Source organism: Corvus kubaryi, unplaced genomic scaffold (assembly GCF_017639235.1).
Source record: "Corvus kubaryi isolate FWS band 111438036 unplaced genomic scaffold, C.kubaryi_AGA036_p1.0 37260, whole genome shotgun sequence".
In the NCBI taxonomy this organism is placed as follows: Eukaryota; Metazoa; Chordata; class Aves; order Passeriformes; family Corvidae; genus Corvus; species Corvus kubaryi.
The window spans coordinates 3339588-3364833 of NW_024581077.1; the positions used below are offsets into that span (position 1 = coordinate 3339588).

At 36.9% G+C, this 25246-nt stretch overlaps 1 protein-coding gene across 28 annotated transcripts in view; it reads right to left on the reverse strand.

Annotated features, from left to right (window-relative positions):
- The window catches only part of DLG2 (discs large MAGUK scaffold protein 2), a 998396-nt gene that overhangs the window by 319596 nt on the left and 653554 nt on the right, over positions 1-25246 (reverse strand). For all 28 annotated transcript variants that reach the window (XM_042024070.1, XM_042024069.1, XM_042024064.1 and 25 more), the window contains one exon: positions 6455-6579. In XM_042024070.1, the coding sequence (XP_041880004.1) occupies positions 6455-6579 (125 nt within the window). The remainder of the gene's footprint in view (positions 1-6454; positions 6580-25246) is intronic.

Consider the following 25246-nt stretch of genomic DNA (forward strand, 5'->3'; position numbering starts at 1 on the left):
ATCTGAAAAGGCCCCATAGCATCATTCTCAATTCACTTTTTAGCAAGCAGTCTAGAGCGACAAATGGACACTAGTGGGCAACGACTGCATGCCTGCTGCTGCTGCTGGAAATATCTGGGCTTCAGACTTTTCCTCAGAGGCAAAGCACACCCTGTGGGGCAAGGACTGAAGGGGGTCTGTTATCTAACCAGCTCTCAGGTGGGGACTGACTTCTGCTTCCTCTCCTCCATTTCTTCTTTCCTTTGAGTTTCTCAAGTAAACTGCACACAATACCAATGTTTGTTAATTCCAGTTTTCAGGCTTTGAATTAATTGCGTGAAATCATAATTTTTCCTCTCCATTTCATTTTAGTGAAACACAGACTTATTTTTAAAATTTTGATCAGAACACAATCTTTACCTTTCTTTAATTTTTTTAAATTTTTTTATTTTTTATTCACAAATATCCATGAGAAAGGGTCTTCAGAGTTCCCCTCTTGCTACACATACCTAGCTAAATTTATAGTAAATTTATAATTTATAATTTTTAATTTTGACACATCGCAGCAGGTTAGTTGACAACTGAAGAGAACACCAATCTAATTTGTTTAAAGCCTTTGCTGGTAGGCATTTAACTGAAGCCTTTAAGGCACAGAAACATGAGAGAAGGCATCACTTCTATTCCAGGCTTTCTCCCCGATTTACTGGATGACTGAGGGCAAGTTATTGGTTCTTGTCTCCTGCCATTAGCACGTGTATAATGCTCCTTTCCTCACACCAAATCACTTTGAGAGCTGAGGGTGAGGGGGAAATCCAGTGGGGAAAACTGACAGGGTGATGCTAGAGCAACACGGCGTGCCTAAAAAGTGCTGCAGCTTTACGATGCTAAACCTCCTAGCAACCAGTAATTAAAGAAAAGGAAAGATACATTAACTAAGGAAAGATGAACAATGCACAGCCTTAAGTACTTTTTAACCTGTGTTATTCACTAGCTGGGGGTACCAGCACTGTTTCTGATTAGTCTGCCAAAGCTAACTCTCAATCGATCTGATTTTCTCAACCTCTTTGAGTTCTCCTTACAAATGTCCACACTCTTAAGGACAAACAATTGATAGGTTCACAAATGGAAAGAGACTGGAAATCAGTTTCCTAGAAGAAAGAATGAATGAAACAGACACAGGTCTGGGCAGCTAACCAGGGCAATGTGCATCCTCCCAGGCACAACCAATTGCTTCCCCTGGACTCAACCCTTGCATCGATCTTTTCCCTCTTGAGCACACAGCTTGGGCTTAAATACCAAAATAACCTCTGGTACAACATTAACCCTTGAAATTCAATCTCAAGACTGTCCAAACCTGTCTCACAGTCCTGTGAATTAACTCATTCATATTCAGTCACATATGCAATAACTGATTTTTCTATCACAGGTTCAGTAAGATTCCTGTGACCAAGGGATTGGTACAAAACGTAAGATTTGAATTCTTGTTCTATACAAGATTCTTCTATTTACTTTTTTAGATCCCAAGACCTTTCAAAACTCTCATTTTCAAACTTGTCGTTTCAAGAAGGAAAAGTGCATTTTTCATAGCAATACATAAGGAACTCATATGACCCTCTCATTCCTGTAGAGCAAGTTTTGAGAAAACTATCTCTACCATAAAATCAAATTTAGACTGTGAGAAACTATAATCAGCAAGAGTGATTCTCGACTCAAAATAGTTTTGATTTATTATTGTTAAAAATGTATTAATATTTTGAGTCTGTGCTCTCTTAAACTTGATCATAACTGAAAGCTTTGCGTTGTTTTCTTAGTTGGTTTTTTTTCTCCCAATCAAGTTATGCCACTAAACTGTGCTTCTAGATCCATAAGCTAGTTCCATAAGCTCTTGTTCGCACAGAATGATGAATGGTTTAAATGTGTTGCCTTTTAGAAGCCAGAATTTCACTTATGATCAATAAGTCAACAGAAGTAACTACTGAATATTATATTGAACTTCTTTGTTTTATGTAGGCAATTGAAACAAACACAGTATTGTTTTTCTCTGACACAAACTCAAATAAAAAAAGGCAGTGAGCCATAATTACTGGAATTCTCTTTCTTCCAGAGAGGAAAAGAAGTCTAAATTCAGAGCTTCTTTATTAAAAAGTAGATGTTTGCCCATGGACAACTGGCATTAATGAGATAGAAGCAGAAGTTTTTTATGCATCAAAAGTCTTAAAAGATCAAACTGTTGAGAGAAATTCTCCTTCAACTCAGTGGGAATGGTTGCTACTTTCAGAGGGTTTATATTCTCTGTCTATCACTGACTTGAAACTCAAATCTTCAGAAAGACATGGCAGGAAGCATTCAGAGAAAAAATAATGTTCATTTAGTTCTAAGGTTATTGTATTCAAATTTAGCTAGGTAATTAAATCTAAAATAGTTTTTAAAATTCTGCTGAATGATATGTTTTATATTATTTACTGTATATGAAATTATTTTCTATATATTATATGGACTTCATAAAAGATTCCACATTGCTTTATTTTGCAAGATGAGAAGTTATTGTACTGACCTAAATATCCTCTAAAATCTGACTTGTGTAGTGTGATGGTTCTTACACTAGTTCTACAAGTCAGGGCATTTCAGGGAGAGTAGTATGTAAACATATCAGTTATTACTTCCTTGAGGAAAGCACTGGAGGAGGTGCTGATCACCTCTCTCTGATGACCAGCAACAGGACACGAGGAAAAGGAATGAAGCTGCTCTGGGGAAGTTCAGACTAGACATGAAGAAAAGATTCTCCACTCAGAGTGTGGTCCATCCCTTGAAGAGGCTCCCCAGCGAAACTGTTGTGGCACCACACCTGAGAGAGCTCAAGGAGCATCTGGACAATGCACTCAGTCACATGGTTTAGTTTTAGGTAGTCCTGAGATAAGCAGGGAGTTAGACTCAATTATCCTTATGGGTCCCTTCCAACTTGAGATACACTGTGGTCTGTGGTGCTCTGATTTTGAAAGTTCAGGAAGTCTCTGAAAAACGGGAATGTTTTATTAAAATGAGTGTAGTCTAAATTAATTGCTATTATGATAATTATTGCTATTTCTTAAGCAGAGATATGGGTCATAAAGTGATACAAACTTGCACTATGCATTGTACCTACTGTCAACAGAAGTACTGTTCTCCACTAAAGGAAAACCCCAGGAACTTAAACACCTTTGTTTCAGTCTCACACACAGGTTTTATATACAAGAGTAATCTGCAGATTCAGAGAACAATTCAGGCTGGAAGGGACCTTTGGAGATCATCTAGTCCAATCTCCTGCCCAAAGCAGGACCCATTTGAAAGTTCAATCATATAGCTTAGGACTTTGTCCAGATGAATTCTGACCTTCTTGGAGAAGAGAGATTCCATAATCTCACAGAATCACCACTTACATTAAAGAGATCTTTTTCATCCTCAGACCCAACTGGAATTTTTCCTATTGCAACATGTGACTCCAGCCTCCAGCCCTTTCTTTGTGCATCTCTGCTCACCTCTGTGCTGGTCTTCAGTGCTGCCAGAGTACACTGCTGGCTCAGGCCAAATTAAAGAATCACAGTGTCATTAAGGTTGGAAAGCACCTCTTGAGATCCTGTTGTCAAACCCTCTCTGCTGAAGCAAGTTTACTAGAACATGTTGTCCAGGAACATGTTTAGTCAGGTTTTAAATATCTCCAAGGATGGACACTCCACAATCTGAGTTACCTGTGCCCAGTAACCCTTACCATAAAAGAGTTTCCTGATGATAAAATGAAATTCCATGTGCTTGTTGTCCATTGTTTCTTGCCCTGTCAGTGGGCCCTACTGTTAAAAGTCTGGCTTCTTTATCTTCATTCCCTCCCATCAGGTATTTATTACCTGATATTTATGTACTTATAACTATACATGTCCCACTGGAGAGTTATGCCTTCCCAGGTGCAGTAGGCTGTATTTGCTTTTGTGGGACTTACACGAAACTTCAGTTGACCTACTCCTCCCCTGTCAACCCATATATTTATGTAAAAGATTCCCAAGGGTCTGGAGCATGAAGTCAATTTCTTACAGGTCGCTTTCATAGTCTGGCTGTTTGAAGAACTTCACTCAGCTAAGTTAGATCAAAGGGACATCATGTAAAATGCAGTGGAAGTGATTTTACAGGCTTTTATGATTAAAAACAGACAGTAGATATAGAAGGCAGTTCATACAGTCCACACTGCTATATAATGTGGAGTATCTGCAGGCAGAGTTTGAGGCAAAAGCGGACATAAAAAGTAAATATTTTTTCAGTCCATAAACACCAATCTCTCATCCTCAGGTAATTAAAAATTCGGCTTTTGCTAGGAAACCTACATTACCACTATTCTTGGCAGATGTTACTGCATGTTGTTGAACTTTTGTTCCTATAGAGTGGCCCTAGATGATAAAATCTCTCTGTTGTGAAAAATTAATTATCGCGTAAATCAGCGAAAACTGCCCCAGGACATGCCCCTTCAGTGGCATATCAGCAATGACCACTGATAACTACATTTTCAGGTGTTCCTAAAAAGTGACAGGATTGTGTCTTTGTAGCAAAGTGAAACACACTTACCAGATAAAACAAGGAAAGGAGAAATCTTTCTAAAATCTCAGAGTAGGAAGAATGACCATGCCAAATATATGCTTAAAATACTATTTAAGTCTCAGTAATAAGATAACTATACTTGTACTGCTAAACTTTTATTACAAAACACAAAGTTTTCCAGGTCTAATCTAATAATGGATTAATGAATTACATTAGTATGCTACTTTTTGTGGGTTTAGAAGGTCTTTCCAAGGTGTTTACAATACAGACATAATCATGAGTTGAATTTACAGTAGTTATTTATTACAGTAGTTAATTAATACAGGGATGAGTCATGAAATACTTGATTTCTTACAAAGATAGCAAAATACTGCAATTGCTTCTATCTTCTTAATAGCTTAAACTAAAAAAGCTTTCAAATGTAACAAAAAATTCTACTAAAAAGATACCATTGTTTTTTGCAAAGAATTCTTTCTTCTTAGTAGAACGGCAGCTTCAGGTTTAAGACCCCCCTATGTTGTTCATCCTGTCAAATTCTATAGCATGATTTCCAAATACTGCTGTTTCTTCATGCTGTGTTTTCCATGAAGCTCATCTGGCCCAGTGCAGACATTTACAGTACAGATTGATACAACTGGACTAGGCAAAGAAACTCCTTTTCATTTGAGTCACCAACGAAAATATAGGCTCTTTTATTCTTCTGTTCTATTTTAGACATTGACTTTAGGATGAAATGAATCACAGCCTAGAAATGCTTATGTTTTCCTCACTTTTAGGAGACTAGCTTAGGGGTAGATAGCTGCATTTTAGTCACAAAGTTACATTATATTAGTCCCACTCCTTTTATCTGTAATCGGTTAAAATGCAAATTCTTCAGGGACTGCCAACTACCATGATTCCTCATCACTACCATAGTAAAAAAAAAAAAGAATCATTTCAAAAATCAAGTTATTAATGTAGCATAAGAAATGCCCAAAACTTGCCCTTTAAACTGGCCACCTCCCCTTACTTTCAGCTTTGAACTAAAGGAAAAGGCTTCAGGAAAAAAATGTTGCTACCATCTGGTACATTTTCTGAATTTTAAACCATCTGGTTTTGGCAAAGGCTCACACAGCCAATTTCAGTGCTGAGATCATGAAAGTATCAGAATTTTCTCCCAAGTCTCTCTAGTTAAATTGGCTTTTTGGAACATGAGCAGGCTGCACGACCGACAGAAAGGTGGCAGCCTCTGTGATAGACAGAAGCCTTTCAGCATTCAGCCCATTAGGAAAGGCAAGCATAAGCACTTCTGTGGTTCCTCTTGTTTAAGAGAGATGCTGGCTGCCATGTATTTGAGAACCCCATCATATGTATGTTCGTTTCAGGGGCTACAGCTACAGAGTACAGACTATTCTGGAGATGACTCAGAATATACAGCACAGCCATCCCATCCTCATGGAACAAAATAATGTTTGGAAACAGCAGTAAACACATCTCACTACTGCAGCCAAATAACAGGCAGCATCTACAAACAGCTGTGATTATTTAGCAATGGCTTTGTAGTTTGGGATGTCTTGACAGCCTAATGTGTAAGACCAATGTGTAGTTCTTCAGCCATGAACACACAAAGGCCAGGCAGAGACTTGCGTGCTGATATTCAGGTTTCCTCCTCTTGCTGCCATCTTGCCTTTTGCACTAAAGGAAATACCTGGTACTAAGAGGTGGGACCATCAAATGCCCCATTTTACAGGATTTAACTACCCTTATTCAGTTGCTCTAAGCTCCTTGACTCAGCTCTCTTAGCAGAAAGAGACTCCAGTCATGTCATTTACTTCCCCTGACCCCATGAAAGATCCAGTTGGCATGTCGCTCCCAGAGAACAATTATAATAATTATGCATTTTGTTTCCAAACACACATAATAAGTTTGTTTTTACCTGAGTCTTCCATCCTCTGCTGCAGCTCCTCCTGGTATAATCTTAGTAATGAATATCCCAGGATCATCCCCAATGTGTGGGTTATCTGTTCCTCCAGCAATACTGAACCCCAGGCCGGAATTTCCCTGGAAAAATAATAAAAAGTAAATCCATCACCCAGATGCTAGGTTTCTACAGAAATCGTTTGCAGTGCATAAGCAAAGTATCCTTGCTTCTTAAAGAAAGCACTTTTTTTGGCAACCCCATACATGAAGGCAGGTGACTCAGTCAGAAAAAATTAGTTGTCAGTTAAAGAACAGAGGCTGTGAACAGAAAGATTTCCTGGAGTTAGTGACAGAGTTAATGGATACTCCTACAGAAACAGGATTTGACCTAAATTTGTTTTCAAAAGCAGTCACATAAATTAGCATCAGACCAGCAATATTAATTCATCCAAGTCAATGAGAGCTAGAGGCTAAAAACATTTCAGAGCTTTGAAAAAACTTTCAAAATCACTGTCATTTATAAACAGAAATAGAGAAAAACATTTAACTCTGAAGTATTTTACTACACTAGTTTCTGCTGAAAAGTTACCATTGCTCAGATTGACATGCTTTAAAAAACAAACCAAAAATAATCTCCAAAACAAGACTATTTCAATCATCCTACTGATTTGCTAGAACAAAATGTTTGAAAGATGTAAGACTCCACTCAATAATTTCACTTATCGCTTCTACTATTTGTGAGAATATTATGAAAGAGAAATAGATATATACACACATACATACACTGGCAAATTAAGTCACTGTTTTTCACACACATTTCAAAACCACAATTCTAATTCTTTTTTGGAAGTATATATTGGTTATACTTTTCTATATAAGTCATCCTTAAATACATGCTATTTCTCTTTTTTTCTGTGTGAATTAACTTCTCTTTTAAGGGATTCTTTCTTATTTATAGAAACGTAAATGCAGGTTTAAGAACCCCTTATGTGTAGGGGATGTCGTAAAATTCAATGCAATACTTGATTCTTTAAAGCCCTCTCAGCCAAAAGTATTTTTTAGTTAGGTATTTAGACTTACCACAATGATATAACTACACATATATTGCAGAATATGTACACTACTGCAATCATATTTAGGGAACTAAAATACTTTTCTTTCACCAACTTCTCAGAATATTGGGAGTTTGTTTCTTTTACTGCTGCTTGTGGTCATGTTCTAGTTTGAAATGTTACTAATAAAAATGGCACCTCCATCCTTTTTTTTTTTTGGAATAATTTAAATCAAATGTCAGTTCTGCATTTTTCAACTGTACTTCAATGCATTCACTGTAATGCATTTTGTGCGTGAAAGCCTATGTGTTGCTTGCCTGCAGCATGTCAAATTCTGAATTCTGTTACCAGTATTCTGTATTCACAAGAGATACAGTTCTCATTACTCAAGTACGCATGTACATGCAATGTGCAGCTCTGCTATCAGCATATAATTGTGAACTAATTTATAATCCAAGGAAATGGATTTAGGACTGCACATATCTTAATGCTTCTCAGCTAGCTGTAATATGGAAATCATTATAGTACTGAAACACTCTGTATATATTTTCTGTACAGTTAGCAAACACCTCCAGGCCAGCATTATAAATCTTTGATTTAATCTCCCATTCATCATTAGGATCATCTCAGATTCAGGTTATTCTCCCAATATTTTAACACATGCCTAATTAGACAGAACATTTTACAGTAACATGCACTCTCTAAATACTTTATTTTCCTGAAATCCTTTCTATATGTCATATGATTAATTAAGCTAACTGTCCAACAGGAAAGAAAAAAAGACTACTTATACATACTTCAGGAAGCCTGGAACAAAAACCCTAAAACATTAGTAAAACCAAGGGCAAATTTCTAGAAATCTTGAGTAATATTTGATTTCCAAGTGAAAGAACCCCAACAAACCTCTAAAAATAAAATTGTTGTGTTTATTCTTAACTTCAAAGAGATGTAAAAAATATGCAGAGATCCATGTGTCTGAAGTAAGGGTAAATTTCCAAATCCCCAAAACCTACTTTTGATAGGGAAATGGAAAGAGCAGGGTAACAAGGACAAATCTGGGCATAATTATTAGCACAAAACACGAACAGCTATATAATAATAAAAAATGTGCCTGAAGAGCTTTAAAAAATTATCAAAGCTTGCCTGTAACGTGGGGTGTGCTTAGTTGTTACAGTCAATCACATAAAATGCATTAGATTTTTTAGGAGGAAATAATGTCTTCACTCTTTCCCTCCTACCATATCTTTTTCCATTAACATTTTAGACCTAAAAAATGCTACAGCAATGCTGGCTGTAAGCAGTGATGGGGTAACACTGCTACACACATCTCGGGAGAATTAGTGCTATCCTTGACATTTAGCCATAAATGTGCATCTGTTATACTGCAAGACTCTTCTGATTCTGCCCCTTAGGAGCAACCTTTTAAAAGAACAGGGTAGCACTCCTCACTGGCACTTCTGTATCCAGAAAATTTCAAGCAATTATTCTGGCTGCAGTCCTCGACTTGATCAACAGGATCTACAAGCTGTCAGGCACGAGCTGCCTCGGCAAATACGTACATCCCTGCAAGGCTTTCCTGCACCCGAAACTCGCCACAGAAGTTAAGAGCAATTACATTTTTTTTCCCCCCACTATGGTTTATGAAGGGTTGTCTTGCCTACATGGAAAAATCTTTTGTCTTTGTACCTCAGATCAAGGCCAACCAGGCTAAAAGCATAGCTATGATCACTCATGGCTTTTTGAGAGCCTTGGGTTGAAAAATATTGCAATAGGAACATTCTGATTAAAAGCTACTTTATTTCAGTTCTGAGCAGCAATACTGATGTGCAGATCTTTCTCCTCTTCCCTCACACTTCTCTCCATTCTCTACATTTAGTGTGCAGGTTCACCAGTATACTGTTGCTGTACTAGAACTCATTGCCCTTGTCAAGCTGTAATTCCAAGTTCCAAATAAGTACTGTTTAATGCTGCAATGCTTCCCAAACAATTCTACAAGGGTTGGTTCCCCACCCTTTAGTTTTTGCACCTCCTTTGTCCCCATTCCAGAAAAAAAACGCGTGGTAATTATCTTCACAGCTTTTCTTGGCGTATCTGTCTCCCTCCCATTTCGTGTTAACCAATGAAAATGCCATCCTGCAGCCCAAAACAACAACTGAACCATCACTTAGCCACGGCATTTTCCAAGGTGGAACATTCATGCTTTCTCTCATGCTGATTCATGTTTGGGAGTGGTTCCCCATAAATACCTGTCAAGTTTATTCCCAGTACTCTTTCTACTCCAAGCTTTACATCTCTTGGATGCTAACAAAGCAAGTTAACTATGAACTCAGAGGCCTGGTGACAATGCAGATAAATACTTAATGAGAATTAATAGCAACTTATACAGAGGAGATAAAGTCTTCCTCTTTTAGAATACTCTATTGATACTTTTTAATTGAGATTCATATTTAGGCCTAAATATGCTTGCCTGTTTTATTTCAGGATCCTTCAGCAGAAAAAATCCCAACACACAGGGGACAAAAGAAGTTTGAACAAGCCTTAGACCCACAAACTTTTAATGGTATTGCTCAAACATCACTATCAGCATGTCCCAATATACATTTATATTTATATAAGGCTCATATCCAAATAATTTTGTGTTCAATTCTTATTAGCTAAATTATCTCTTGACCTAAATCTTCCCATCTCTTTGTCCAAGCTCTCAATTTCTAATACCATAAAAACCTCATATAATTAGTTACTGACTATACAAGGAAGATTTGCATAAAATTGCACAGCAATAGATGGATGAATGTACTTTTTAATTGCTAGTTTAGTTTCTTACTACCTTCCCGGCCTTCTGTTGCAAGGCTCCAGTCATGCACACAGCCTGACAAAAGGCTTAGCATAGCACAACATGTCCACTTTGGCTTAAAAAAAAATTGCCTGAGTTTCTTCCTATTCATGCTGGATATCTCATGCTTCCCAGGGAGTTACCACCAAGCTCAAATTTGTCTCTTGGCTCAGCTTTACTTTTCAAACATGGAAAATTAGGTCAAACTACCACATCAAAACAATTTCTCACAGCCCAGCCCCTGAGGCCGCCTTCCTGCTCTTCTATGAAGGCAAGGTCAGCACTTTGTCTTGAGGTTTATTACACCTGCCTGCCTCCTTTATGACTTTCTCAAATAGGGCTTTGCACAGCACAAGGACCATCTGAATTCTTTACAGCTCAGCCTGAGCAGAGCAGAGGCCTGGCTATATTTCTTTTGGCCCTGGGGTGGCAGAGAACCTCCAACAGCAATGCAGCACGACTGCAGATGAGTGGCATTACACCTTCTCCCCACACTGAAACACAACACTCGGGGTCAGAATAAGACGACAGATGATTAACATGCTAGGTAAAGAAAATAAAACTTGCAAGTTGTGGACAGTTTGAATCTCTTCCCTCAAGACTGTTACACTCCTAAATAAGGATCACAAAAATGAGTAAGAACCCCCAGCAGGTACTGGTTTTGGGTAGCCAGAAGGCCTTGAGACCTATCCTTCTTCTTGCTTAGCCTTCCATTTTGTGTTCTTCTCTTTACACACCTCTGCGAGCAGCCATATATCAAGCTCCAATTTCATAAGGCTGCAGCATTTTTGTCAGAGAGTAATTGTCAGAAGTGCTTCACATTGACTTCTGTAGGAACAGAGTTTAGCTGACACCAATAGCTACTGAAGTTATTTTCCCATGACAGTAGAGCTCTCCATGGATGATAGCCTTCCCTACACTTCTACAAATTATTTCGCCCTTATTGTGTCTCATTTGTCTCTTTTTTCCTGCTCAAGGACTGCATTTGCCTTAGAACAAAGTTTGATTATGAATGATGTAAAGGCATTCAGTCTTTAACAAAATCATGGAAGAATGTAAGTCCAAGAAGCAGAAATGAGATCAGAAATGCATATCAAGAGCAGACTGAGTACTTCCCTTAAAAAGGGCCAAGTGATTTACACTTTACCATATTAAACAGGCTTACCACAATCACATGGAAATTGTTCTCCCTTTTAATTTCTTTTTAATTTTAATCAATAAGGTGACAGCAGAAGTCACATAGATGCTTTTTGAGTGAGTTAATTACTTCAGTGCTCCTAAAATAACTTCTTCTGAAGTGACATGATTTTGAAAGTCTCTAGCATTCAAGTAAGGAAAAAAAAATAGAGTTGAACATCACAGAATTCACTTAACTATTGCTGCAACCTCACCCTGACACCACAGCATATCAGGAAGCCTGTTTCAGAGCCCATCAGTTAGCGAAAAGTCTAAGACAGAAGGAGTAATTATATCTCCCAAAATGTTTCCTAGAGCCTGAAAGCTGTTTCAGGTGACAACATATACTCCCAAAGTCTCTATTACTGATACGATCTTTGTGTTTAATTTTTTCCCCCCCACTGGGTTTAAGGAATTTTTTTTTTCCTGTAGACTTCCTACTTCTACTCTGGTAGAAGTAGGAACTCTGTGAACTCTGGTGTTCCCAGCCAGATTTGTGGAATGCTTTTCTCCCTCACATCTTTTACAGATGACATTAAAAGTATGAATTGCTGCCTAAACTTGCAGGCTTGGTCAGAGCAAGTTTAGTCAAGAGAATGCTCACAGAATGAGAGCTGACTCATTCCTCGATTCCTAAAGACATGCTGTATTTTTTTATTGTCTTCCATTGCTACAATTGTCAAAGACATTATCAACTTTGTTTCTGGTGCTCCTTAAAAAGTTGCCTGTTGCATTTTACAATGGGAATTATCCTTCAGCTTTTTAAGAGCATTAATGATCTGTAGGTTCAGAAAATCCTAACCTTTCTTGAGTCTAAGCAATGATGGTTTTATCGCGTTTATGCAAAATTTCAAAATACTTTAATACAAAGATAAGCTACATCCTCTGAAGGCAGTTTAGGCTTGGCATTCATTTGTCACAATTTCTTAATTTCACATATGTGCATGAAAATGCTAAAGCTTCTCAGCTTCAGCTACTACAGTTCAGGCACCTTCTTGCTCTGAAAGGCACACTCTTCTGATAAAGTGTTGGTTTAGAAATTATGCTCTTTTTTTAAAAAAGGGTATTTATTTGGTTTTACCTTTCAAGTCTTCTAAAGCAGCACATTCCTTTAAGTAAATATTGCTGCAAGAAATGTTAATTCGTAAACTACTGCTGAGTTTATTTCAGGTGGTGGAAAAACATCCCTTGCGCTATGAAACATATTGTGAGACACTTTCATTTGAAACTTGCTTTTATACATTTTAGTGAATTTTTTAAATCCTTTTGTACTCATTTTTAATTTTCACATTTCTGCTTAAGTGAAGTTATAGGTTTCTTTTAAAAAGTAAAATATGAAACCAATACTTGCTTTCTGCAGATATTCAAAGCAGTTTGCCTGAAATAGTCAGCAAATTTTTGCTATCCCCAAAATTAATCTCTCACCTTTTTAACAACAAAAGCTATTTTATAGAACACCAATATCTGAATCTTGGCTAAGGTTGTTACCATCTTTGGCTCAGGGTTCTTGCCTCAGGATACTTCCGTTTCAGATGAAAAAGACAACTCCTTCTCCCATGAGACACAATAGCAATCAAAACAAAAAACCAACAAAACCCCAAAACTCCTTCCAAAAACCACATTCACTCTTGTTCTACAAGACCAGGTTTCTCCAAGAAGTACTTAACAGCATGAGAAAGTGAAAGCTGAGAATGAGACAAACTTAGAAAACTGTGGGGAATTAATTTTTTTGGCAAGGAACAGGAGAAAAAAATACTAAGCGCTGTGGTCAAGCAGAATGAATCAAGTTACATAGTCTACAAATGAGACAAAAGATTGACAACTCTGCCTGTAACTGGCATGGGAGGATTAGATATGGACCAGAGCTGCAGCTCTGAAGTAGTCTGTGAAAGACTTTCTCTTTTTTTCTGTGTTAAAGCAAGTAAGGTTACTTAGTTTGGTACCTAAGATGCTTTACGGAGGAAATACCTCTAGATATACCAAGCCAAAAAAGAGGATGGTCATGTGAGATTGCTGTAAACATCTGAGTATTTCTGCAGACTTTGTTAAATAAGATTTTTCTCCACAAAGTACTCACCTAAAAACCACAGCTCTCCCTTATTCACCTGCCAGTGAATCTATACAGGGGGTTTTTTTCTACTTTTCACTCAGCCATGCTTGGTTTAACATCACAGATATAGTGGGGATGTTACCTGTCACTCAGCAATGCCCAGTTCAACGGCACACAGCCACATTGCAAACAACAGTTTAACACGCTAATGTTTCATCCCACTGAAACAAATAGGTGACTTTATAACATGCAACACACTTTCATCCAATGCAGGATTTTGATAGAAAATGTTTGTTGAACCCACCTACTCAAAGCACTAAGATCTTTAAGACAGGATTCTGCTCTGCAATTCTTTCACAATCTGGCATTTATGCTAGCATTGTTTTTATATTCTGAAGAAAGAGTGACACATGCTAAATAACCAAACCATTTTCTGCCACACAGTGTGTGGTTCTTTTGCCGTCTCCCACTCTAATCCTGCCACATCTAGTTCTGTCTTTAGACTTCAGTCATTTCACCAACGTTTTCAGGTATTTGCACATGCTATACTGTATTGTACTTTTCTTCTCCAGTGTTTTGTCCAAAGCCCTAGTTTCAAAAGCCTAAGCATCAAAGCTGCATTCATGTCTCATTCAGAGAAAAGAAAATTTGCATATTTATCAGAGTACTGTTGAACTCCTTTTTACTTTCAAACCTACTCAAGAGTAACATAATTCATGAAATTCTCACTTCTCCCACATACACTGGCACACTCCCTAGAGTCAGACTTTTGAGACTCCATAGTTATATCATGCACCATATGGTACAGATTTTCATCTCTCATGGTGCCATTTGTTTTCAAGCCCCTTATCAGGTTCAGCACATTCATTACAAAACCACAAAACACATGACTACAACTGCTTCGTATGCTTACTCTCACTTGATAGCTGTAGAGTAATATTGTTCTCTCAACACTGCACAGATCAAGTACGGTATTCAAAAAAGATGTATTTAAAAAAATGATCCAAGGGATTTGATTTTTCATAGTACACATGAAATCGACAATGCTGTAAAACAGCAAATTTAGACAAGGAATGAAATCACTTCCAAAGTGAAGTAACTCATGAAAAGGTGATAGTGTGTCTTCTGTTTCTACACAGACTGTAGCAAAAGAATAGATATGAATTCTTTCCAGATTTGGTTTTCACTATTTCACTCTATTAGGTTCACATTAACAGCCTCTGAGCTGTGACAGACATGTATGACTAGTTTTATTCTTCAAGGTGTTTCTTGTCCTACTTCAGCGTTATCAGCAGGAATTATCTTTTCCAGCATTATGGGATCACATGACCTTGCCTGTTCTATCTCAGAGAGAGAAGTGAGGCAACATATATCCTTTAGTTGGCCATGTACAGTGATAGCAAACAATGTCACAAAAAGCAGTCTGATGAGTATGTGAAAACCAGTATGAGAGAAAACTAAATATTCAAAATTTTTCATCACAAAATTGGAGCACGGAAATACTGGTCCTGGGGAGTCAAAAGTTTCACTTCACTTGGGGGAAAAAAAAAAAAAAAAAAAAAAAAAGGTCTATCTTCCTTTGTCATGTGGTGTCACTCCCGTGTAGCTGTAGACTTCTCATCAGCAAGACCTGAGAGCTTTCTGAGCTCCAGGGCTACACAACAGAAAGTGAAAAAGTACGACCAAGGAAAGGAAAGCACCCACTAAGTGATAATAGCAACTTGACATAAGAGGGGTGGGGAAGAACAGGGCATAGATTAAAACACTAAAAAGAATTGAAAGAACAGCAAACCTTATTCAAGAGGCAAGCTGCTTATAAAACTTTGACAGGATCATCACTAAAACTTTTACAATGCAATTATCTGCAAAAACTGAGGAAATTAAGACATGTTTAAATGTAACTCTATGACAGAAGGAGACAGTCACATCTTGTACAAGGACTTAGGGAACAGAAACCTGATTTTACTGAAGCCATGGAAACCAACAGGGTTTCGGCACACAGTGGTAGCAATTAAAAGCAAAGAAGAAAACTCCTGCTGCTGACTTCAGTTCCTCTCCAATGATGACACCTCTCATCCCCTTCTGTTAAAAATTCAGCACTATGAAAACCCCAATGGATGTCTTGAGATTCTGTGGAAACTCCTTGGTTAAACCAGTTTGTAGCCCTAAATCTTTGTGTTGAAAAACTGCTGCATGCCTAAATGGGTTTATTTTGACAGATTGCATGATCACTACAGCATTGCTGTGCAAAGCACTTAAGGGAATTTGAGACCCCTGAAGTATCACAAGTGCTGGAATAAACCCAAGGTCTAAGTTACTGTCTAAGCTATTCTTTTCTATTTGACTGTCGTATTCACAGATATGACATGAGTGTATTTAGTTGCTCTTGCAGTTTGGTTGGGGGTTTTTGTTTAGTATATTCTTAACATATTCCAACATTTTCTTGGGTTGTATTTCTTTAGTAGAATAGATATGTGCTTAATCATTAAGGTTAAAATTCTAAAATGTTTACATCCATTATAAGATTTTGATAATATTTTCTTTCCAACTCTTATTTAATCTTGCATCAAAGCAAATGCATGAGTAAAACTCTTAATTCACTGCCTTATTCAAAATCATGATCTTCAGGGCATGTAATCTGGAATATAAAGGTAAACTATTAATGAACTAAAAGGCCCCTAGGGGTTAGAAGTTCAAGCACAAATCCTAGAAGCAAATAACTGAGTATTCTTGCTGTTGCATCATTTACCTTTCCACCACTGCACTACTCCAGTGGCTAAGCATGCATAGCTTAGCATGACCTTCTCTTTTAATATAAATTAAAGCAAGATTTTGAAATACATTCATATGTTGAATAACACTCAAGAATTTTCTTTCAGGAATTTCCCATGATGCTCAATTATAGATTTTATTGAGAAGAAATACAAAGAAGGATAAATAAAATGTAATTCACTCATTTTCACAGACACATCTAAATATAATTTTCATAACTTTGTGGTGACCCTGTTTTGTTGTAACATTTCATTTCAGTGTCCATTTTTTCCCTTATTCTTAGTAAACCTGACTGACTGTGACCCTGAGCCATCTAAAACAACTTCAAAGCTGTTTCTGTGAAAGAGCTTGGACAAGATGACCTCCACAGAATCCTTCCAAACTGAATTATTCTCTGCTTCTATTAAACACAAGTGTCACAAATACAAAACATGTTTCGAAATCTGCTGCAAGACTAGGAATAGTTCAGTCACTAAAAACTTCCCTTCTTAATTTTATCTTAACAATAACTTGATACTAAAATGTTTTGTGTCTGTATATATATGTCTCCACAAAATCTCCTTTTCCAAGATTTATAACTGTACATTCTTATGTGCAGAGACGACTTTGACATGATCTCTCTATAAATGTCAGATGAAACTCATGGCTAAAACTGCACCTTGTATAACTTTCATACGGTTCTTTGGACCTAAACAAATTAATTTTGTCAAATGAGAAATGCACAGTTCTTTACATTAGAAAAATCAATCCTACAGGTGTTCTTCTGGGGGAAAGAAGTGAAGAGGATTCTTTAACCAGGTATATGTTTGCCAAACTCGGGGAAAACATTCCTTAGGTGGTATTTTCCTGTCCTTCTAGAAACCAGTTGAGGTAAGATTCACTGTTCCTTTACCTACATCAACACTTGTCAAGTGGTTGGTCGTGTTCTCAATGCACTATGCACATACATAAACAAATACACGCAACACTGCGCAACAGATCCAGACTACCATTCCCAACAGCAGTTGTCTAATAACATACAATCTCAGATTCTTTTTTTGGTTGGAAATTCAAAGGAATTTTAAAGTTCCCACATCCTACTTACAAGTGTCATGGTAATGAATCATATCTTAAAAATACCTAAGATAAGTTAATAGCAATTTTCAGGTTTAGTAACGTTATTTTAAAGGTGTTTGTCAGTGATTCACTGGCAGAGAATAATGGTCTTGTGATTCATGGAAAAAAGAAAGTCCTTTCCTCCCCAGAAAGGAGGGAGATGCCACTTCTGCCTTTTTGGAAGTGGTAGGAAGGCAGGCTGGGAAAGAGACGGAGGCTAAGCCAAGCTTCCTACCAGAAGAAGGGAGGTTAGACTAGAAATTACCAATGCACAACTTTTAAGAAGAAAGGCAAAAGTAAACAAAGACATTTTCACTTGATCTTAGATTCTCTATGGAAAGGCCACAGTTGGAGATGCCTCTGGGTCAAACACACATGGCTTGCTCACAGATAAGCATATTTAAGTACAGTAACAAGTTTGATGAGCAGAATTTTCAAAAGAATAAACCTATTCCTATTGATGTCTGACAGAAACGCCACCTACTTCAAAAGAAACAGACAGGCTACAGGTAAACACCTTTTGAAAATCCAATCTTTTAGTTCTTAACACTTCATATCTAGTTCTCTTAGTATTAGCTGTATTGTTTTTGTCACTAAAGACCCATTTTGTTGGTTCATTTTACGAGTAACCACTCTCAGAAATAAAGCTGAGATTCCTGTTATAGGCAACGTGAAAAAAACCATGAAAGCCCAGTTTCTGCTGTGTTCCTGGAACATATTCCACATATCACCCAGACAGTAAACTAACAATGCAAAATAAAACCTAGAAAAAATATCCCTTCAGGAAGTGAACTATGTGACTCCTTGAGTATACTTCAGCAATGTGAATGGGTTTGAAATTTTACTCATAAAATAGTCACAGAAAAGAAGCAGTATCCTCCTGATACTATAGCCTCTCATGCTAACTTTTCAACAATATTGGAAAAAATCAGAGAAGGAAGCAATTTCAGTTCAAAAGAAAATTATTAATAACTCAGCATTTCTAAGTACCCCAAGCAGTGAAGCCTTCTCTCTTTAACTCCTGAACACACATATTAACTACTTCATGACTTGTTAATTCCCATGTCCTCCTCCTAAAGGAGAGGGAATTCTCATATCCCCTTCAGAGCTAAGGAATGGTACTGGGTTTTGAAGCACGGCACCGAATATTACTAAAATCCTCAGGAATAACACCCCTAAAATCCTGATTTGTTACATCAGTAGAATATCTGGAGCTACAAGAATGAGGAAAGAATCTTCTTTTGGATGATTGTGCTTTTTTCGTACAAGATAGGTGTAATCCATTTTACCTGTCTTTTAAAACATGTTCAGCAGAACATTTTCAATTAGGGTAAGCATGCCACATACCCTCTCTCTATACTGCACAGAAAGAGACACTTCTGCATTGCAACTCATCAACATGCAAATTGGCACAAGTCAAAATGTTTCACATACATTTATCAGTTGCAATCAACTTTCATTTAATAGTTTCATAGTCCTGGCATGCAATTTGTGCTCTAAAATGAGAGAGAAAATTGAGGCAAGAAAGGGTTTTAAAAAGCAAGAAAGAGAGAGAATGAGATCAGAATAACCAGCAGGTCAGTGATGAGGAACTCATCTTGTCTGCAAAACCTGAACCAAACTACTGCTCTGAACAGGCACCAGTGGGGTTTACATTTCAAAGGAGTGCCCTAATCACTAGGCACACTATCTGATCTAATGAATATATAGTTGTATATTCAAAGTGCAACAGGTCCAACAGGAGAAAGACACACCTGGGCAAAAGTAGGCATTCATCACGGATAAATCCCTGTTACAGATCAGGCAGAGGAGGCATGCCAGTCCCATTTTCCCACACCCTGGATAAGTATTCTTATGATGATTGTGAATCCTCTTCCTTCCACTTTACACATTTCCCCCAAGAAAACTTGTGAGAGAAAATTTCTGCCAAAGTAGAGGTAGAAAAAAAGAAGATACCTCAAAAAAGTTGGTGATTAATGTTTTGCATCCAACTTTCACCCTGCCATCTGTTATATACAGACAAAGGTAGAAACAATTAGAAGAAACCATTTGCAGTACCTTCGCTTGTTTTTCTCAAGACTCTGTCTGGAAATTCAGTACAGAGAATAGTAGGTATTGTCCCAAAATATTTAACACAAAGATCTTTATTATTTTCATTAATACATATTAAATATTTATTTTCTTTTGGTTTTATGTTTGTTTAAAATCCTATTCAAAGCACAAGCAGGGTAATTTTAAACATTAAGAATCTCCCCATTCCCATGATAGGCATCAATGCAATGTAAAGTTAAACATACATGAATGCATATGCCTTTTCCATAGTACATTGTCATTACACTTTGTAAAATCCACAAACTCTGTTCAGCGTCAGAATTTTATTTTGCATGCCTAAGTAGACTCGTATAAACCTACTGCTAATAATGGCAATCTTCTTAAAAAGCAAAGGGGAAGACTGAGTTTTCCAGCTGAAATAACATTTGTCATTAAAATTCTACAGCTAGAAAATAAATTACACATTGTCATGGCAATGCAAGCTACTTCTTAAAAAATATATGTGAAGGGTAGAATTCCATCAAAGAACTATGTAAGTATCATGTCAAATTATTTTTTTAGCATCTATTAAGGCTTTTCATTGTCTCCAAAGTGTCATCCAACAAATAAAAAGATCTATGCAGAAGGTAAAGACTGACATTTTTTATTGAGAAACTCGTGGGATACCTGTAATCAAAAGAATCTCACCACTGAACAGTACATTTGACACAGGAAGCCTGTGGGATGTACTGTCACAGTGATAATATAAGACATGACCAAAATCCATAAGTTATGCATATGCTGTTTTATGCCAAAGCTGACACCATCAGAAGGGCTTAGATTCTGAATAAAAGCAACAATCGGTGAATTAACAAACAGCTTTCAACTGCCAAATGAAATGGCTGTTAAAGATTGGTCTTAAGAGGGAAAAACTTTAAGAATGTACTTGTTTTCTTGATAATCAGATGTGGTGGGATGCATGAACAGGAAAGAGGGGATGGCTGTTCTACATGCAGCAGTCCAGTTCAGTGGCTGCCTCAGCTTTCTCTACAAAGCAATGTGACTGTTTTAACAATATCTGAAATGTTTTGGTGCACATTGAGTATACTCAAGATTCCAATAAAATAAAATAAAATAAAATAAAATAAAATAAGATAAAATAAAATGAAATAAAATAAGATAAAATAAAATGAAATGCTTTATATCTGGCAAAGATTTTTTTTTGAGATGTTTGGAAATACGAGGTGTGTGTATGTGTAAGTAAAACGTATCTTGACACTTTTTTCTTAATTCCTTTTAAATTTAAGTGGGACATTTGCCAATACAGCTGTAACAATTTAAAGACTCTTGATCCATATGAATCTCCCCCAGATATTTCCCTCCTGCATTCACTTCCATAACCCCCTACAGTCACTTCCACAGAGATTTATAAGGTTTAAAATTTTCTTTCCTACAACATGGAGTTCGCACAAGAGGACAATGGCACACAATGACGGGCAAGTATTAGCCCATCTCCTTTCCCTGTTCAAGATTCAGAAACACATCATGAGCTTTGCCTATTCTGAATTATTACAGTTATATGCATCAGTACAAAGGGGATAATAGATTTCAATGCATTTAATGATTTAACACTTTTAAGCCACAGAAATATAAAACCAGAAAAAGAAATTTGATAATTATGTAGCTAAACAGAGAGAGTAAATTTTAATTCTGATTAATACTTCAGTTCAGTGAGAAGTTGAAGTTACTCAATATTGGTTTACAAAAATACTAATATGCCACAATATGCATTACAATTAATGTAACAAGTGGCTTCAAGGAAATTCTTTGTAGAATTCAAGATATGCTATTGAAACAACAAATGAAAAAGCAGTATGAGGATTTGGAATAATATCAGAGAAATTTCTGAAGCTTTTGAAACCAAATTAAAAGTTTTTCATGTGACTCTAATAGACAAGATCTCAACCTTTGCCTCAAGCAACTGTTAGATCTGTGCCAAAAGCTGCAACATGATACTGAGATTTAGAGATACGATTTTACATGGAAATTAATATTACACCAGACAAATAGAATGCTTGGGCACTTAAGTAAAAAATATTTGACTTGACCCTTTCTAAAAAGCCTGGTTTTAAACATGCCCCATCTTTGAGCCTACACCACCATTACATGTGCCGACACCACAGAGAGAACAGAACATGTTGCATGTCTGGCATCACCATCCACCCTCTGTTCTTCCAAAGTGTTCAATACACCTTTTGAGACAACATGCTTAAAGAGCTTTGTTTCATTTAAATTAAAATATTTCTGCAAAAGTTGTTTTAAATTATTTAAAAAAAAATTATTTCCCAGTCAAATTTAACAATAATGAGTAAAGAGTACTTTGGTGAAACAGAGCAAGCACGTGACTAACCCACTTACTTCACTGAGGAATGACTTTTTAAAATTTACTGACTTACAAGAACAAATTAGTATCTTCTCACTGTCACCTTGGCTTCTTAATGCTTCTTAATTAGTAGGAATTTTTTTTTTAAATGCCAGCACAAAGATGAAAACCATTATGACAATTAACAAATATATCTCCCTTTCAACAAAATAGCACGACATACACAGAGCAGCAAGTCAGACGGCTTCATTAGGAACATTTAGACACACAGTCAGGAAAGCACAAAAAATTCAGATCTAAACTTAAGTTTGTTCTGCATTATCTGTGAATGCATATTTTTGCGTGAGTCATCCACAGAGAGTGAACCCACAGCTCAGACAGAACAAGTGCTATGAATACCAAATTTCAAAGTGTAGAGTGTTTATCCACCATCTGTTGTTCAAGAATCCCATAACTAAATTTCATAAAACTTTTCAAACTTAAATTTACTGTGTCAACTTATGAAATAATATAAAAAGGATCACTAGCTTTCATTTAACTGCATTGTACTGAAAGGGGGATTATTTTTTGTTGGGCGAATAAAATTGAAAGGGAAGAATATGAGCACATGGAGCACATGAATAAAACCCTTTTTATTTCAGAGAACGATACCCCAGTGGACATAAAAGATTTCCTCCAAATTTCATATGAAGCTCAGTCATTACAAATAGATAAAAAGAATAGCCCTCTTTTCCAGATTTGTTGAGTATAAAAAAATTAAATTCAGTTCTATTTAAAGTGGTCACTAAATAGACAAAAATTAAGACATTAATTTAATCTAATGAGTTGTACTGGTTCCACATTAATATTGTACTTCCAGAAAGCCTCTCCCTTTGTCCACCCAGCAAAGATCCAATAAGCCAGCTTCTTAAAGAAACCATTTACAAGCCATGAGAATACCTAAATCAATAAAAGACCATGTTTCTTGGGGAAAACGTGTCCAGGGAATATTGTACTGCAAAAAGCAGTAGACCACCATTTTCAGAGACAGAGCACCTTCTATTCCATCTTCAGGAATAAATCCTGTACTTATCTACTCTCCTTCTTCTGCCAAGAATAACTGCATTGATTTTCCACCAGTAAAAAGATTCTGGATCAGGCTCCTACACTGAATATATCACAGAATAGGCATCCTACCTACTCTCTCAGCAGGAAGATTCAAGATTAGTTTATACTGAATGGTAGTGTACAGTTAGTCTGCAGCTCTGTTTGCTTTTCCTTTATAAGGCTTCACAAAAATTTTACTCTCTCCCCAGTGATTAGAAAGACTACTGTGTTGACTTAATCAGTCCATTCTTCCTCATCATGCCTGCAACTATTTTAGTTTTTCCTTTATAGCAAAGTAATTGACTCCTGCATAATAGTTCTAACACCAAAATTCAAAAGATTAATTAATCTGAGCTTGCTCTTACTACATCTATTCTCAGAACACTTCCACATGTTCCAGAAAGATTTTCTAGTTTGGTTTTTTTTTTTTTTTTCCCTGTACAGGATAAGTCTTTCATTTTATTTAGAAGCTAAAATTCTATTTTGCTTTGAATTCTTTCAGCTCTTTTTTACTATCTCAGGTCTTATCTCAGAAATCTTATCTGACAACCTGTAGAAGTTATTTAGCACTTCAGATTTTAGTTTTGTACTTCGTCCTTCAAGTGATGACTACTAAAACATGTTTCATGGCTGCTTCATGGTGCTGTTTTTTCATTAGCATTGCTGCAGTTACTCAGTTGTATTACAGTTAAAACTCATCCTCTCGTGGAAGAGCAAAGCACTCTTTTGACCAAGTCACCCAAGAAAACAAAATTATTATTTTCCTCTTAAGGTTTCGAAAACTCATAGTGACTATAAAAAAGTACAAGGCAGTCTTTCTTCCAGATGGCACAACTGAGACCAGAATGCATCATGTGCACCTACAACTGTTCCCTGTGAGTGTGCCTTTCAGAAAACTTTCTCCTTTACTCAGCTTCTCTTCAACAAAAGGGAGAGTGGCTTTCAGAGGCATTGCAAGGGACTCTCCATGGTTGAGGAAAGCTGATGAAATAGGATATATAGCCACATTCTCTGGCTCTCTTCTCCCAGGACTGCTACTTTTCCAATTATAGGGTAAGTTTCTCCTATCAAAAATACTGGGTCACATTCTGCTGTCATAGCTCAAGAGCAGGTTGTGAGATCTACTGGGTTCTTTTATGATTTTTCCAGCAGAGGATGGAGAAGGCAACAGAAGTGCTGAAGCAGAACTGAGGAATAGCTGGAGGTACCTGAGGTGCAAGACTGCCTTGACTAAAGAGACACTGGTGGGGACACAGTGCCTCAGGTACACATCACAGCACTGAAGTGAAAACAGGATGATTAATAGCTCCTAAAAAGGTCCACCTATTGTCCATATCCCGTTGGTGTGCCACCAGCACCAGTGCAGCCACTCAGTCCTAATGCAACCCCATCCTAATCCCAGCCCTAATGCTGACTGCTAAAGTAAACCTAGGTATTAACCATTTCTAAAAAATAAATTAATAATTTGCTCCATATCTGCTTGCAACACTTCTCAACTCTGTTTAGTCTTGCTATTTCCTTAACCTCTGTTCTATCCCTATTTCAATTCAATGACCCCATGATTCTTTATTTCTTTGTAATATTTTCTTTAAAAAAACAAAACAAACACTTTTCTGCTTTCTTGAATGCTTTTCAGCATTTCATTACCATATTTCTGTTTCTCAGCTCTCTACAAGTCCTATAATTACACTATTTTGGGATTCTTATTTTGTCTGATACTGACTTTAATGTATTCCGGCTTTCTTATAATGTCAAAATAATGTAAGAAACTGATTCCCCTGTATAATTAAATCTAGCAGAAATCTAAGGGAACCTAACATCAGGTCTAGTTAATAAGCACTTGAGATGCTGTTAAGTAAACTTGCATCTAAGAAAAGAAGTTAAATTTTAGAGTCTTAGGTTTAACAAATATTCAATGAAAATGTCTGTAAGTCTTTTTGCTTCGGACATCTTCTGGTCAGACTGCCTTATAGAAACATACACTCAAAACCGTATCCATAAAATTCCCCAAGAGAGAATTCTTATTCTTTCCTGTAAAGGGAATTTTTTCCCCAAAATAGGTCAGATGCTGAATATCAGATGCTGCACAAGGCCGAACTGATTAGACAAGGTAAAGAGGGACAAAGTGGATATTTATGAACACACATGCACATAGGGAGATGGAAGTGAACTTTTAAGAAGCCTGAGAAAGCCTTTGGGAAGCTGAATAAAGCAAGTAAGAAGGTGAGAGTGGACAGAAAGTAAGGAAGAGAGTATGTCTTTGTGAGAGGGCAGGAAGCTGAGAGAAAAGGATGAAGAATGTAATTCTCAGTGCTAGAAGGGTTCATAGT